The 15907-nt window shown below is 42.6% G+C and overlaps 1 protein-coding gene across 1 annotated transcript in view; it reads left to right on the forward strand.

The window, feature by feature from the left end:
- Window positions 1–8780: 8780 nt before the first annotated feature.
- Window positions 8781–15907, forward strand: part of RAPGEF5 (Rap guanine nucleotide exchange factor 5) — a 229736-nt gene continuing 222609 nt past the window's right edge. The window contains exon 1 of the mRNA XM_072783806.1: window positions 8781–9029. Coding sequence (XP_072639907.1) covers window positions 8796–9029 — 234 coding nt within the window. The 5' untranslated portion in view covers window positions 8781–8795. The remainder of the gene's footprint in view (window positions 9030–15907) is intronic.

Below are 15907 nucleotides of genomic sequence, written 5' to 3' on the forward strand. Positions count from 1 at the left end.
GCTGAGCCACCCAGGTGTCCCCATTTTTAACTTTTTAAAGAAAGTTCTTTGTTGCTGCTCTTATCAATATTACCTCTGTTAAATAGGTTTATTTAGAAATAAAGATTGATACGCCTTAGAGTTTCTCCTTATCTGGGTTTGACATAAACTTTAGAATAGAAAAAGAAATTTGAGTGTTGCCCAGAACACATTCACAGCATTGGTGTGCTTATAAAAATCAGTGCGAATTTCAGGTTATTATCCAATAAATGTGTACTTGTGTGCATGTGTGTTTCTTTGTGTGTGTGTTTGTGTGGAGATAATTTTGACTAAATAGTCATTGTGGAATTTTTTAGGCTAGACTAATATTTTCCCCCCCAGATGTTTTTTTTAATTTTTTTCTTTAAATTCAGTTAATCAGCATGTAATGTATTATTGGTTTCAGAGGTAGAGGTCAATGATTCATCAATCTTATATAACATGCAGCGCTCATTACATCATGTGCCCTCCTCAATGTCCATCACCCAGTGACCTCCTCCCTTCACCCCCCTCTTGTCCAGCAACCCTCAGTTTGTTTCCTATGATTAAGAGTCTCTTACGGTTTGTCTCCTTCTCTGATTTTGTCTTGTTTTATTTTCCCCTATAATCCTCTGTTTGGTTTCTTAAATTCCACCTATGAGCGAAATCATATGATAATTGTCTTTTTCTGATTGACGAATTTCACTTAGCATAATACCCTCTAGTTCCATCCACATTGTTGCAAATGGCAAGATTTCATTCTTTTTTTGTGGCTGAGTAATATCCCATTATATATATATATATATATATATATATATATATATATATATATATAATCTCCCATCTTCTTTATCTGCTATAAACATTGGGGTGTGGGTGCCCCTTTGGATCACTACATTAGACCAATATTTTGAACATAGAGTAGATGGGATTTATTAATGGCAACAGACAAACACATTGTTACAATTTTTGAAGTGTTTTCATAAGCATTGCTTACTTTAGCCTTTATAACCATCCCACAGATTGGTTATAATTATTATATCACATTAGAATTGGTTTTATTATCCCTTTTTTATAGATAAGGAAATATACTCAAAGAGACGAAGTGCTTGGCTAGGTTCACAGAGCTAATCAATGGGTCAATCAGTCAGTGTGGGACATGACCTGGGTGTTTTAAGTCCATATTCAATGTTTGTTCTACTATCCCACACCTGTATTCAGAGCATAAAGGATGAGGAAGTTATATTTTGATGGTTGGTAGTAAAGAAAGTACTTCAGGAATAGCCTATCTCAAGCCATGGAGTTTGCCTAGCCAGGAACTATGTGGGGGGAAATTGGAAGAAATCCTATCTAGGCCTTTGTTTGTTCATTCACTGGGGACTGAGTAATCACAGCTACAGTCACATAGAGAGCTATAATGTAAGAGGCACTGCATTGGATTAGATGCTGCATATGTATCTTGTCTCATCTTCTCAACAACCTGGTATTATAAGTATTACACAGCACAGATCATAGACACTCAGAGAAGCCAAGAAAAATATGGGTTTGAGTTCGGGCCCAGCTGATTCCAAAGCATGGGTCTTCTCATTTCAGCACCTGGGTCCCTACAGTACCCACCTTTAAGGAAATCACTTCTTGTTCCTGCAGGAAGTCCTAGCTCTTCCTGGTTTTTAGCCCCACTTCTGTATCTTCTCTCTGAGATCTTCAAAAGCCAATTGGACCTCATACGATGTTGCCAGACCCCCTAAGGTAGATTTTCTCCTCGCTTATTCGGTAGCTGGCTTGGATCAATGCTACACATGCTTAATATTCATAAACAGGAAGCAACATATTCTTAATGGCCTTTGTCTTGTGGTTGGGCTTGATCTTCCACACACTGTTTCTTTTCCCACTTCTTTTGTCATCCCAGTCCAGGCTCTGCTTCCTCCAAGGCATCATTTCATTTTTCCCCCCTCCTTTACCCCCACGGAAAGGCAATATTTTTTGCACAGTGCTTTAAAGTGTGCAAACAGCTTTACAAACGTCAGCTCATTTAATTAGCACAGACACTGTACACAGAACACACCCATGCAAATAGTATAAGGAAAACACAGAAGTTTCCATCAACCCAATATTATGGATTATCATTTTAATCTTCATGCCTGGGATCCCGTAACCTGCTTTGCTGGCTGCCCAGTTTCCCACATCTCACTATTCTGAAGCACTTCATATACTGATGCTAAAATCATCTTCCTTCTCTGCTGATCTGAACATGCCACCATCTGGAGTCCATTTATAGCCTCCCCTCACCCTTGGGATAATGTATTTTCCTGCGACCTCCGAGACTCTGAATCTGCTAAGACCTCTGTTTTGCTTTCTTCTTCTTATGACAGTAATGTTTAGCGAATCATGATTTTGTTTATTCATTTTTGTTTATTCATGCGTCCAGGATTCAGTCATGCATGCATTTGTTAACTTATCACCTACTAGGTGCTAGACACTGCCATAGACACTGCAGGGGAATGCAAAGATGAATAATTTCTGCCCTCAAGGACTTTATAACTTCACACAGGTCTTCTATGTAAACATTCAATTCAAATATATAATAGAGGGATGCCTGGGTGGTTCAGCAGTTGGGTGGCTGCCTTCGGCTCAGGTCATGATCCCGGAATCCCAGGATCGGGTCCCGCATCGGGGTACTGTGAGGAGCCTGCTTCACCCTTTGCCTGTGTCTCTGCCTCTCTCTCTCTTTCTCTGTCTCTCATGAATAAATAAATAAGTCTTTAAAATATATATTCAGAAAAAAATAAAATAAAATATATATTCAGACAGAGAGGTGGTAAAAGTAGATTCATAGTTGGAGGTAAACCTTTACATTTAGCTCAGGAAGAATTAATTCCAAATGGGAAGAGCAGAAAAGGCTTCTAGGAGAAGGTTTTGTTTGATCTGTATAAGGTTGAGTAGATTTGCATGAGCAGAGTGGGGACACTGGGACAAGATTGGCTTGCCTGTCTAGCTGTCTGCTAGAAAGTTCTTCTATTGCCCTCTTCCTCTGTCTTCTTGAGCATCTGACCACAAAGTCTTTTTTTTTTTTTTTTTTTTTTTTGCAAGAGTGTTCTAAATACCCAAAAGCCTGGTAAACTTGCATGCTTGACTTACAGAAAGAAATTTCCAAGATGATAAGAGTAAACAGCATATAAAAAAGCATAAATAGGTTTTGTTTCAAGATTATGAGTACAATGAATAGAAGACAAACTTACAACGGCCCCCACCTTTATCAGCCAGCCATTCTCTGGCTGGAGCCACCAATGCAAATAGTATATGTAAAATGTCTCATCCACAAGGGGAATACTTGTGTGTGATGCATTACAAAAATAATAGCACAGCATCACACAGGTTTGTCATGAACAGTCTGACGCCATATAGTTTTATTTATGATTCTTGAAAACTAAAATAAAGTGAGTAAGCCTTAATATTTTTAGTTTTGAAACAGGTTTCATCATCTTGCTACAGTCTCACAATTGCATATTCATTCCCTAAGAAAACATAAAAATAGCATTAATGTCAAGTACACCAACAGTTATATCTGGACTTCTCAGTAGAGGCAGTATGGGCAGTACCAGGTTACCTGTGCAAAGCCTGCCTTCTGAACTCCCACTGCTCAACCTTGGCCTTTGGGAAAGTCAGATTCGATCCATTCTAATCAATACATACTAAAGCATTGGCAGGCTTCAACAGGGAGACAAAACTGTATTTAGGTTTTTTATTTTTGAGAGCTGGTAAGCAATGCAGAATATTTTATGGAAGAAAAATTAAGCACAGGAGATCCTGGGAAGGGATGAACTCCAAAGAAGACTCATCCAAGTTCTAATAGCGATGGTGTTAGGAGACTTATTGCCATCACACGTCTTTTGTACATTAATCAGGAGACAGGCAGGTGAACAAAGTGTGGAAGAACACAAGGGAAAGCTCAGCCAATAGATACTGTCCTTGGTATTTGTGGTAATCATACGAGACTGCAAGAATTAAAAGAGGAAAGGTCCCAAGAGTCATTGCTCCCAGTTTCATAAAACTGGAAATGCACAGTTATCTGCTGCATGCTCTCCAAGGGCCTAGCTTAGGGAGGGGAAAATTGTCTTGGCTCCTCCTCTGTCCTCTGAACAACTTGGTTCAGTTCCTTTTGTTGCTCTACCCTTTACTGTCAGATTTGTTAGCACACTGGCACTGGCATATCTGTCTCTCCCATCCTGTCTCCTGAACACCCTCTGTCCGCTGGCCAGATTTTCACTTGGGTGCCTTCTAGTTTAGTCAAGTTAAACTCTGAAAAATGAAATCCTCAAAACCAGCTCTTCCCACCTCCCTGACTTTGCTAAATCCAGAGCCATTTAAAAAATTAATTGTTTTTATTTTTTTAATTTATTTTTATTTTTTATTTTTTATTTTTTTAAAAATTAATTGTTTTTAAAAGGTAATACAGTTACATGTTTTTAAAAAACAAAAAATACAAAAAGTTACACATGAAAGATCTCCCTTCTTTCCTTTCCCCACATAGCCAGTTCTGACCATTTGCAAGTAATTTCAAGTTTCTTCACATATACAATAATGGATATAAATTTCCCTCCTTTTTGTTCACAAGGGAGTATGTTCTTCATACTTTTCTGAACTACATGTCTGGTCACCTATTGTTGTACAACAAATGCCTCTAAACTTAGTGGCTTAAAACAATTTATTATTATCTCTCATGGTTTGGTGGGTTGATTGGGCTCAGCTGGGTAGTTCTTGCTTTGGTTTTTTTATATACATGTAATTGTAGTCAGATGTTGGCTTGTGCAAAAGTGATGTGAAGACTCAGCGGGACTCTGTGTCCAAAATGGCTTACAAATGGTCAGCAGTTGATGGTGTTTGATGGATGAGAGCTCAGCTGCCAAGGCACCTCCACATGGTTTCTCCAGGTGGCTTGGGCTTCCCATAGAAAGGAAGCTGGACTCTGAGTGGGAGCATCCCAAGAGTGAGCATTCCAGGTCAATTAAGCCTACTTATACAATTGGCACTATTACGTCTGTTGTATTCTATTGGCCAGAGTAGTCAGTCCCAGGGCTAGACTAGGATAAAGGGAATGGAGTAATAAACCCTGTCTTGTCATGGGGGAGTAGAAGGAAATATATATATATATATTTTTTAATATATTTTTTTATTGGAGTTCAATTTGCCAACATACAGCATAACACCCAGTGCTCATCCCATCAAGTGCCCCCCTCAGTGCCCGTCACCCAGTCACCCCCCCAACCCCTGCCCACCTCCCTTTCCACCACCCCTTGTTCGTTTCCCAGAGTTAGGAGTCTCTCATGTTCTGTCTCCCTCTCTGAAATTTCCCACTCATTTTCTCTTCTTTCCCCTTTATTCCCTTTCACTATATTTTATATTCCCCAAATGAATGAGACCATATAATGTTTGTCCTTCTCTGATTGACTTATTTCACTCAGCATGATACCCTCCAGTTCCATCCACATCAAAGCAAATGGTGGGTATTTGTCGTTTCTAATGGCTAATATTCCATTGTATATAGAAGGAATATATTGCAGGAAAAATCTTGGGGGATAAGAGGCCCTGGGTAGCACCACCTGAAGTACTTTTCTACTCCTCCTAACAGATGTTAGGCCTGAGGATCTTTCTTTGCAATGTCTGACCTCTCACCTTCCCCAGTTTCCACTGACCCCACTAATTCAGACCCTCATCTCTTGGTAGGTGGTTAAATGTCGGCATTATCTTGCTAGTCTACAATTTCCCCTCACTGCAAATAGGCAGCAAAACTTGAGTTTTCTTACCATTGCTATTTCCATAAACTTTAGCCTTGATAGGATTGTCATTCTCTTAAGTAAAAATAGGCTCTGGTACCTGAGTGGCTCTGTTTGACTTGGGTGATGTTGGCATGTATAGGATTTACATGCTTTAAAAAAAAAAAAATCTTCCAATATTGCAAAATTGGATTAAATCCAGATTAAGCTCCTTTTTGAAAAACCGAGTTCTCATATGTGGAAAAATTCTCCAACTGGTATGTTCTTGGTACTGGACAAAAGGAACAAAAATCAGATCCTGGTAAAATTTACATTCTTGTGGAAAAGCAGATAATAGATGAAATGAATAAGTAAAATATATGGAATCTTGGATGGCAATATGTTCTGTGGAAGGTTAGAAGGAGATAGAGGAGTGGATGGGAAGGGCTGCAATTTTAAATCACATGGTCAATGGAAGGCCTTGTTGAAATAGAGACATTTTAGTTAAAAAAAAATATATATATATATAAATAAATAAAGGAATATAGGAAGGGAAACAAGGATTTCTATAACCTTGCTTTCCAATAGAATAGCCCAGAGCCATATGTGGCTGTTTATATTAATTAAAATTAAATTTAAATTAAAAATTTGATTTTTCAAGGACACCAGCCACATTTCAAGGGCTCAAAAGCCACAAATGGCTACTGGCTAGACAGAGAGAGAACATTACCACCATTGCAGCAAGTTCCGCAGGATAGCATTGCAGAGGAAGGGTATTCCAGATGGAGGGTACAGCAAGTACAAAGTTACTGAGTTGTGACATTGCTTGATTTGAGCTAGATAGAGGCATAGCTCTACTGTTTACACATTTTTACATTCCCTATTGTCTGCCTTCTACTATGGCTGTGTGGCAATTGACCTTTATCACCTTAACCCAAGCCAGTGTTCCAAAGGCCCTTAGGGATATTGAGTTTTACACTACTGCTCAGTGCCATAGAATCCATGAGATAAAGTCTAAACTCCTCAGTCTTACACTGAGAAGCTATGTAAAAGAATGTGAAGACCAAGAAACTGGGAAAAAGAACCCATGAGTTCTATTTGGGAGCAGAGTAGGTTCATGGTGTGATTCAAAAGGTATTAACACCAGGGGTGGTCTGGCGTAAGCCATAACAGAGCTGTGTTGACCAAAGGTGTCCTGGACGACCTCTAGTGGACCTTTAGTTGCTGTTTCAGGAGGAAGTTTGGAGTATGGAGTGTCATTCTAGGGCTCAAGAAAGTGACTGATCACCACCTGGAGCTGAAATATTTAAGCGTTTTATAAATTGGCACAGTCTCATATAATAATACAAGGGGGATTTCAAACTGGAATAAATATATGTGATGGGTATTTGGAAACTGAAAGGGACTATAGAGTTCATTGCAGAGATCTTTACAGTAAACACACCCAACTGAAGGTGATAGGATTTAAGGCCTTCTGCAGCAGATGACCAGCATCCATTCTGATCTTTTTTCCCTGTTTCTCCACTATGCTATCCCTCTCTGTCGCAGCAATATGTCATATTCATGCCCAATAGGTTCAAGCGTTTTTCTCATGTTTTTCCTCCTTACCTAAAGGATCCTCACTCTCCTTTCTGCATGATTGAATCTTGCACTCAGCCTTACGGCACAGCTCAAACTCCCTCCACTGACATATTTTTGCCCATCCTAGGCCAGAAACATTTCTCGCTTCTCTGGCCTGGAATGCTTATTATCCACACTCACTTGGCAATTACTAAGAGTACAAGGTAGTATCTTTGTTTTTCTGTATGTTTTTCTACTCCTGGGCAAAACCTTAAGCTCCTTGAGGGCAGAGATCACGGGTCGTTCTTCCTTTTTCCTAACGTGGCTGTATTTTCACATTTGATTGCCAAGCGTCTACCCCATGAGGGGCTGAGGGTACAATAGTAAACCAGCTGAGAGCTCTGACCTGCAATCCTTACTTGTGAATTCTTTTTTTTTGACATGAATAAACTTCCTCAATGCTTACAAGTCTTGGGCAAAGAAGGGACCCCAGTGGCCTAGTGATAAGGAATAAAAAGCCCTAGAGAGCACCGGTTGTAGACAGACCGCATGGGGATGTGAAGATTCACGGCCATCTGGATTTAAGGCCCTGCTGGAATAGTTTCACTCCAGATGCTCCACTATTCCTAGCTCCTGGAATGGTGTAAACAATGATTCACACCATGGTAGGCCTATGCAGTTTACCAAGCACATTCATCACATGTATCAGGCTTTCAGGGAAGATCAGGTTCCAACATGTTAACTGAGATTCACCTTCAGGTCACCAGACTTGCATCTATTTTGCTAAACACGTATCACAGCCAACAGAAGTTTTCTCCCCTCATTCTCTAGTGCGAAGAGGGGACGGTGTGGAAGTAATTGTCTCAATGGTGTTGGACCTGTAGGCAGAACATAGAGCCCATTTTGAAGTTCGTTGGCAAAAACCAGCGTCGAGGAATAGCGATTACGGTTTAGGTGTAGATTGTGCAAAAAAAGCAAGGAGGGGCTGGAAGAGGGAGGAGTGCCCCAGACTTCCCAGTTCACATGGTCGAAGTCCAAATCAACCCGGGCTGTTAGGTAAAAGGCAGTGAAGGGAGACTTTCAGCCTAGAGGGAATTGGGGGCGGGGCGGGATGGGCATAGAGTGGGTGTGGTGGAGGATTCTGGGCGCCCCGCACCTGTGGGTGAGTGGGGGCGCAAGCTGCCCACGCTCCTCCTCCCAGGCTCCGGGAGGGGCAGACCGGGGCCCGGCGGCGGGCGGAGGGGGCCGCCCGGGGGGCGGGGCGGGGCGGGGCGGGGCGGGGCCCGGCGCACCTGGGCGGGGAGGGGGAGGCGCGCGGGGCCGAGCCTGTCGGGGGCCGCGGCGCGCGCCAATGGGCAGCGGCTGGCAGCGCGCCCCGCGCCCGAGCCGCAGTCGCGCCCTCCCGCTGCCTGGCGAAGGCGCGGACGGCGCGCGGAGGCGAGCGCGGGGGAGCGGAGCTGCGGGCGCCGCAGCCGCCGTCAGGGCATGAGGATGGCCGTGGGCTCCGTCAAGATGCAGCCGCCGTGCGAGAGCCCGGCCCTGGCCGCGGCGGCGGCGGCGGCGGCGGCGGCGGACGGCGCCCTGCGCCGCAGCCCCGGCGCCCGCGAGCAGGAGCGCGAACCGCCGCCGGCGCCCCCGCGGCCGCGGCTCCGGGACCTGCCCGCGCTGCTGCGGAGCGGGCTCACGCTGCGGAGGAAGCGGAGCGCCGCCGGGGCCCGGGTGAGTGGCCCGCGCGCACGTGGAGCCCGCGCCCGCCCTCCCGGGCCGCAGAGGGGCAGCTGGAAGTTGGGGAGGGGCGGGGGGCGCCCTCGTGCGGGGTCCCGGGACGGCGGCATCGCGGGGTGCCCCTCGGCGAGCGACGGCTTCCCCTTCCCGCAGACGCACCTGACGTAGCCCGGGGGCGCCTGGATGCAGGGCGGCGGGCCGCGGGCATCGCCCGGGAAGGGCCGTCGCCTCTCTCTCCGCAGAGGGCGAAGCTGCAGGTGTCCCGTCCCGCGCCGTCGGCCAGCCCCGTCCCGGCAGCGAGCCTCCGGCCCTGCAAACGGGAGCTCCGTTTGCAGGAGGCTCGGGATGCGTGAGCTGGTTTGGGACGCCCCGTGGCCAGCTTGGGGCATCGGGTCGGGCTCTGGCCGCGGCAGCTGGAAGTTCCCGGGCGAGCCTCTCGAGCTGCAGGGTTCCGGAGGCTCCGGCGCTTAGTACTCGGTGACGCCCCCTGGAGCAGGAAGGTGCACGCCCCTCCCCCCAATTTTAAATATTGACTTCCTGATGGTGTGTTCAGATATGATTTCCTGCTGAAGGAGTGTCCCCGCTTGGGCATCTAAGTGCATTTAATGGGCCCCGAGCAGGTCCGACGTGTTTGGTTTGGTAAGAGAAGCGGACGGCCTGCTGCTTTTCCCCCTGGGACCTTTCGCGAGCTGCTCTGGAGGCCCTCCTGGGGCCTCAGGCCCACTTACTCAGGTTTCCCTGCCCACCAGGGCTTTGGGGCAACTTTTTAGGTTCTACTCCGTCCTTTAGAATTTGTCACCATTTAAGCAGGCTTTACTGAGGAGCTGCAACACTGTTGTAGATGTTGGGGCGGGGGGTTGCTGTTAGAAGTTGAAGTCTTCTTGGTTGTCTGTTTTAAAAGAAGGTCTTGCTGGAGGACTTCTAGCTCTTACAAAGATAGGTTTGTGGAAGGGTCAGAGTTGGGGAGAAACGTTCGTTTTTTGGTGTGGCTTCCTTTGGGTGAGCTTGAAGGGTATGAATTGGTGTAGGTCTTCAGCCTCTCCAGGTTGTGTTTCTCCTTTCAAGCCCATTTTCCTTCCAGTGTAGGGATGACTGTAGGTGATCTACCTTAGGAGGACATTCCGGGGATTAGCTGGATGTTAAGACATGGATGTTAGAGTTCATGACCACTGGAGTTTAGGAATTGCCCACAAGTGACACTTAACATGGGGCATGCCACCAGATTGTCTGCAAAGGAAGCAAGGAAATGTGTCCTAAAGACGTGATACCTAAGTAAACACAAGAACCAGAGTTACAGACTTTGCAAGAATCTGGGGAAAACTAGGTCAAATTGTGTTCCTATTATCCTTGACAGTTACTATTTCATGGCACAGAATACTGAAGACATGAGGGCAGCCAGGCAATCTGTGACGGGAATTGCTGAAGGTTTCTGTATAAATAGATCTGTGTGTTCATCTGCATAAAGGCTTGTGTTTCTTGCTGCTTGGGATGATGTTGTGTGCCTTGCCAATATACATATTTACTCTTCTTAATTATTCTGAATGTGGTTACTTCAAATAAAACATACTTTGATCCTAATACTGTATTACTTAGGGACATTCCAAACACATTTCATAAATGCATGGCTGGTTTTTTTTTTTTTAATTGGGGAAAGATTGTTAAATTTTCCAGTGTTGGAAACCCATGCTTTTCAACTATTTCCCCCTTCCTTTGGTGTTGGAACCACCTTTGTCGTTTTAGAACTTTCCCTAACAGATAGGAAGGAGTAAGAAAAGAAAAGAAAGAGAAAAGAAAAAAGAAGGAAGGAAAAACAGGTGAAATATGTACCTGTATTAGTCTGTTTGGGCTGCTGTAACAAAATACCATAGACTGGGGGCTTAAACAATAGAAATTTATTTTCTCACAGTTGTGGAGGCTTGAGAGTCCAAGATCAAGGTGCCAGCTGCTTAGTTTCTGGTGAGTGCTCTCTTCCTGGCTTGCCTTCTCTTTGCACCCTCACATGGTCATTCCTCAGTGCTCATGGAGGGAAAGAGAGATCTCTTTTCCTTTTCTTATAAGCCCACTAATACCATCATGGAATTGATGACCACTCCACTCTCATGACCCAGTCTCCCTCCAAGTATCTCCCAAAGGCTCCGTCTCCAAATAGTACCACAGTAGGGGGTAGGGCTTCAACATACCAAGTTTTGAAGAAACCACAGGTATTCAGTCCATAGCAGAAGGGGTGTGTAGGAAAGAGAAAAACAGGTGAAATACGTATCAAACCAGCTGGTGACTTGTGAACATCCGGGGTCATCTGGTTAGTCCTTTAAATAGAGCAGTGATGCTCATGCAAACAAATCATGGCTTAGATCCTTTTGTGGCCTTATAGTTTTGTATTTTATGGGCTGCAGCTCCAGATTATAGCTGAGTGATTGTAGGGACAAATAAAAACACATTTATTACCATCAGTTCAAAAAAAAAATAAAAACACATTTATTACCATCGGTTCAAAAAAAAAAAAAAAAAGGCAGCTCTAGGTATTACACAAGTTGGTAAGAAGGTTTGCAATTTCTGTATTGACCAAGATTTGATTTAGGAATACTTGTGGCACTTGTCCATGCTGCCTTGGGCTCTCACAAATTGGACAATCTGACATCAACTGTAATCAAGTAAGTTCTTTGTAGGTTCTGTTGCCCAACCCAGGGGCATTGTAGGCTGTCTCTTACTGGGAAAAATTAAGCTGACATTTGGTTAATACTGCAGAACCCCTGTGTTCCTTGGTTCACTCACTTCTAATTGTATTGAACTCAAAATGCAAAATGCAAAATGATTAAGACTTTGGACCAAGTGGGGAATGACTACATTTTGCTTTGTGAGAGGACCCTAGCTGTCTCCTAACATAGTGGTAAGATAAGGCACAACTTGAATGCCCACCAAAACCCTTTAGTCCTTTTTTAAAAACTGTGTTACAGAGATTATGAGAAATAGTATGATAAACACCCATCCTTCAGCAGTTACCCACATTTTGCTAGTCTTGTTTCATTATTTCTCTTCCCTACTTTTTTGTGGGGGCTGGTATTTTAAAGCAAAATCCTAAACATCCTGTCATCCTTCTTATAAATATCTCAGTTTATATCCCTGATACGGACTTTTTTCTTTAAAAGCAAAAACTGAAAGACTTCTATGTGTTTTTCACGCCTAAAAATATTAACAGTGATTTCTTTTTTTTTTTTTAAAGATTATATTTATTTATTCATGAGAGACACAGAGAGAGAGAGAGAGAGAGAGAGAGGCAGAGACACAGGCAGAGGGAGAAGCAGGCTCCATGCAGGGAGCCCGACATGGGACTTGATCCCAGGTCTCCAGGATCAGGCCCTGGGCTGAAGGCGGCGCTAAACCGCTGAGCCACCCGGGCTGCCCTTAACAGTGATTTCTTAATATGATTTCCATATTCACATATTCTCAAAGATCTCTTTTTACTTATGATTTGTCGGAATCAGAAACTAGGCAAGGTCCACACATTGTATTTGGCTGTTAGGTTTTAAAATCTATTTTATTTTATAATGGTCTGCCTTCCATTCTTTTTTCATGCCATTGATTTGATGAAGAAAGAGAATACAGGTCATTTGTCTGGTGGAATGATTTATTTTCTGGGCCAGTTTCTCACTTGTGTCGTTTAGCTTGTTTCTCTATTCCCCATGTCTCTTATAATATCCAACTAGATGTAGAGGCCTGATTAGATTTAGGTTCAAAGGCAAGCATCCTTTGTAGGTGGTACTGTTAAAATCTGTTATATCACAACCACAAGATACATGATGTCTGCGTGTGTCTCTTTTTGAGATGTTAAGATTGATTAGTGCGTTCAGGTACGAGTCAACAACTTACCTTGCCACCTTTCACCTAATGAGTGTAACATCCATACATAAATGGTTGTACCCTAGATCCATTTCATTAGGGATTGCAAAATGGTGATGCTCAAAATCTATCATTTCTCTTGCATTTATTATTTGGCATTCTATCTGTAAAGAACTTACCCGCTTGAGCTATTTGGGTCTCCTGAAATCAGACTGTATACGAAAGACAAGGAAAGGCTTAATTTTTTTCCTTTTATCAATTTTCTGAGTAGTGATTTGGTACCCTAGCAATCTTCCATTATAATGAGTTTTTCTTCTTACGTATCATAAGAACTTGTGGATCTCAATTTGTTTCAATCCATTGCAGTCAATATTCTTTTTGACCCACAGTCTGTCCTTATCTGCTATATACTTCTTACAAGACCCCAGTAGCTTTTTGGATACCTTTCTTGCTTTCTGGCACAAGATACTCTAAGCTTATCTTGTTCATTTCTTGCTCTAGACCTGAAATCAGCCATTTTTCCCAAAAGCACTAATTCTTTTTTTTACTGAAAACTGTCCATTTCTCCCCAGCTTTGCCTCTCCGTGGTTGCATTATTTTTTACCTTGGTCATATGCCTTCCACCTGAAGTTTTTTGTTTCATCTTAAATTTTTCTCATCAGGCTGCTTCTAAGACTGTCATTTTCTCCCTCTAATAAAATAGCTGGTAACTTACCATTCTGTCTTTCTATATATACTGTCAGATTGCTGGGCCTGACTTATTTTGGGCTTTGGCGGCTGTGATCTTTTCTGCAGTGTTCTACCACTTTCTTCATCTCTTCAAAATCTGTTTCATTTACAGCAGACAGAATGATTCACCAATTGTGCCAAATTGACTGTTCACCAAACAGTGACAGTCCGCCTTTGGATTGGTCTTCTCTTCCCTGATTTCTTCTCATTCAGGCAGGGTCCCTGTCCCTGTGGCATGGCAGGTGCTCTTCAAACTTGAGAAATTGGAAGAACAGCTAATACCTCTCTGCATGAGGTTCCCTCTTTTTCATTTGTAGTCTCTACCCAGATGATTCCCTCTCAGAAAAGAACAAGTAGCCCATTTCCTTTGTCTAAGCCCGAGTGTTTTATTTTTATTATTATTGTTATTTTTTTTTAGCCTGAGTGTTTTAGGTGTGACTTAACACCTTCTGCTGGAATAAGACCTTATTGATTGAGAAACACATACTGCTTCAAGTTGTACCAGTATGCCCGATTTGTAGTCATTGTATACACATATCTTACAGGCAAAGCTATAATTTTAATTTGCTCTTTGTATTTAAATTAAAATCAGTGGCTAACACTTTATAGCACTTAATTATATGCCACGCATGTTCAGATACAAACTTCATTTAGCCCTCACAACAAGCCTGTGAATTAGATGCTATTATTTGCATTCTACAGATGAGGAAACTGGAACGCCGATGTAACTTGCCCAAGATCACAGAGGCAGAGGGAGGTTTGAATCTAGCCAGTCTGGTTCCATAATCCATGCGCTTAATTGACTCTCTGGTTTTTCTCTAACGCACTGAGGACAAAGGGTCTATTTTAGTCTAAACTAATTAGCCTTATAGTACCTGAGAGTCCTATATTACCTTACCACTCTGAGAGTGGCCAGTAAATGCTATTGATAATGCCAGACACTAATCTTTCTTTCATTTGAGCACTCTGAAGCTTGTGATAGACCTACTGGGTATGGGAGCAGGGAGAGAGGGGAAATATTGTGGTTAAAGGTGAATGATAACTAATATTGACTAAAAGTAAAAGTAGCATTCAGTTTGTCATAAGCAAAAATCACCCAGGCCCACCTTGATCAAGGCCAACACAAAAAGTTTGTGAATTCACTTGCTTACATTTTCTTATCTGCTTTTGGTAGCCTGTTAAGGGAGCCATGCGTCTTCAAGGGATGGTGAGTCAGGTCAAATATGAGTGATGTGATGATCTTATTTGAGAAACATTGACTTTGTACGAGCTCAAACCTTGATATTATAAACTTATGTTGACCATGGCTACAAATAAAGTAAAACTCCACAAATGCTACTTCTAAAAATATTTATTTGAGAAGAAAGAAAAGAAACTATAGATTCATTTATTCTACTTTAATTTCATGTAAATTCTAGTAAAGGACCTCAGTGGCAAGTTAATGCTATATTTTCTTTCTTTCTCTTTCCTCTGATCCCCGGCATAGGCTTTGGTTGCATAATTAGATCCAAAGAAAAGAGCATGTTCTATGGCTTCAGGAACTGGGTTCCGATTGCAGTACTGTGATTCTGTATCCTTGCATGAGTTATTCTTGGAGCTCTCCAAGCCTCCATTCTTCCTCTAAAATGACATACATCATGGGTCAGGTTTTTCCGAGAATAGAGACAATGTATGGAAAGTTTGGGGTACGTTTGGAGCTTAATATTTCCTTCCCCAGCCAGATGCTTGCTCATTCTGGGCGAATTGAATTTATTTACACATTTATAGGAATCTAGTAATAAAAAAATTTTGCTTTCATATGCAAAGTCAGATTCCATGTTTTAAAAAACCTGATATGCTAACATATAGTGAATATCTTAGATGTTATCTAAATACTGGTACCATAACAAAATATTCTCAGTTTCACATTTGCACTGTGTCTTAAATTGACTTGGCAGTAATTGGTAACTTGTAGAGCTGAAAATAGATGGAAAGGTGGGAGATAAGTCACTGGTGATGACTTTGAATACTTGTGATTTTTTTGCCTCAATGTTGCATAACAATGTTTGTTCGGAATACTGATAATCCCAGTAATGCTATGTGATCTGGAAGTAGTTCATAAAGATAGAAAATTTCACACGAAGGCAAAATAGTTAAAATCAATGACTTAATTTTTTTTGTCAGTTATTTATTATGACAAATAATTCATAAATGAATGTGGAAAAGGGATGGTCTATAGACACCACAGCGGATACTGGCACAGATTAGAATGTCATTAAGCCCTAAGGGCAGGAGGTATTTTCGCCTATGAGGAAATAGTCGAGAGA

Source organism: Canis lupus, chromosome 18, assembly GCF_048164855.1.
Source record: "Canis lupus baileyi chromosome 18, mCanLup2.hap1, whole genome shotgun sequence".
Taxonomy (NCBI): domain Eukaryota; kingdom Metazoa; phylum Chordata; class Mammalia; order Carnivora; family Canidae; genus Canis; species Canis lupus.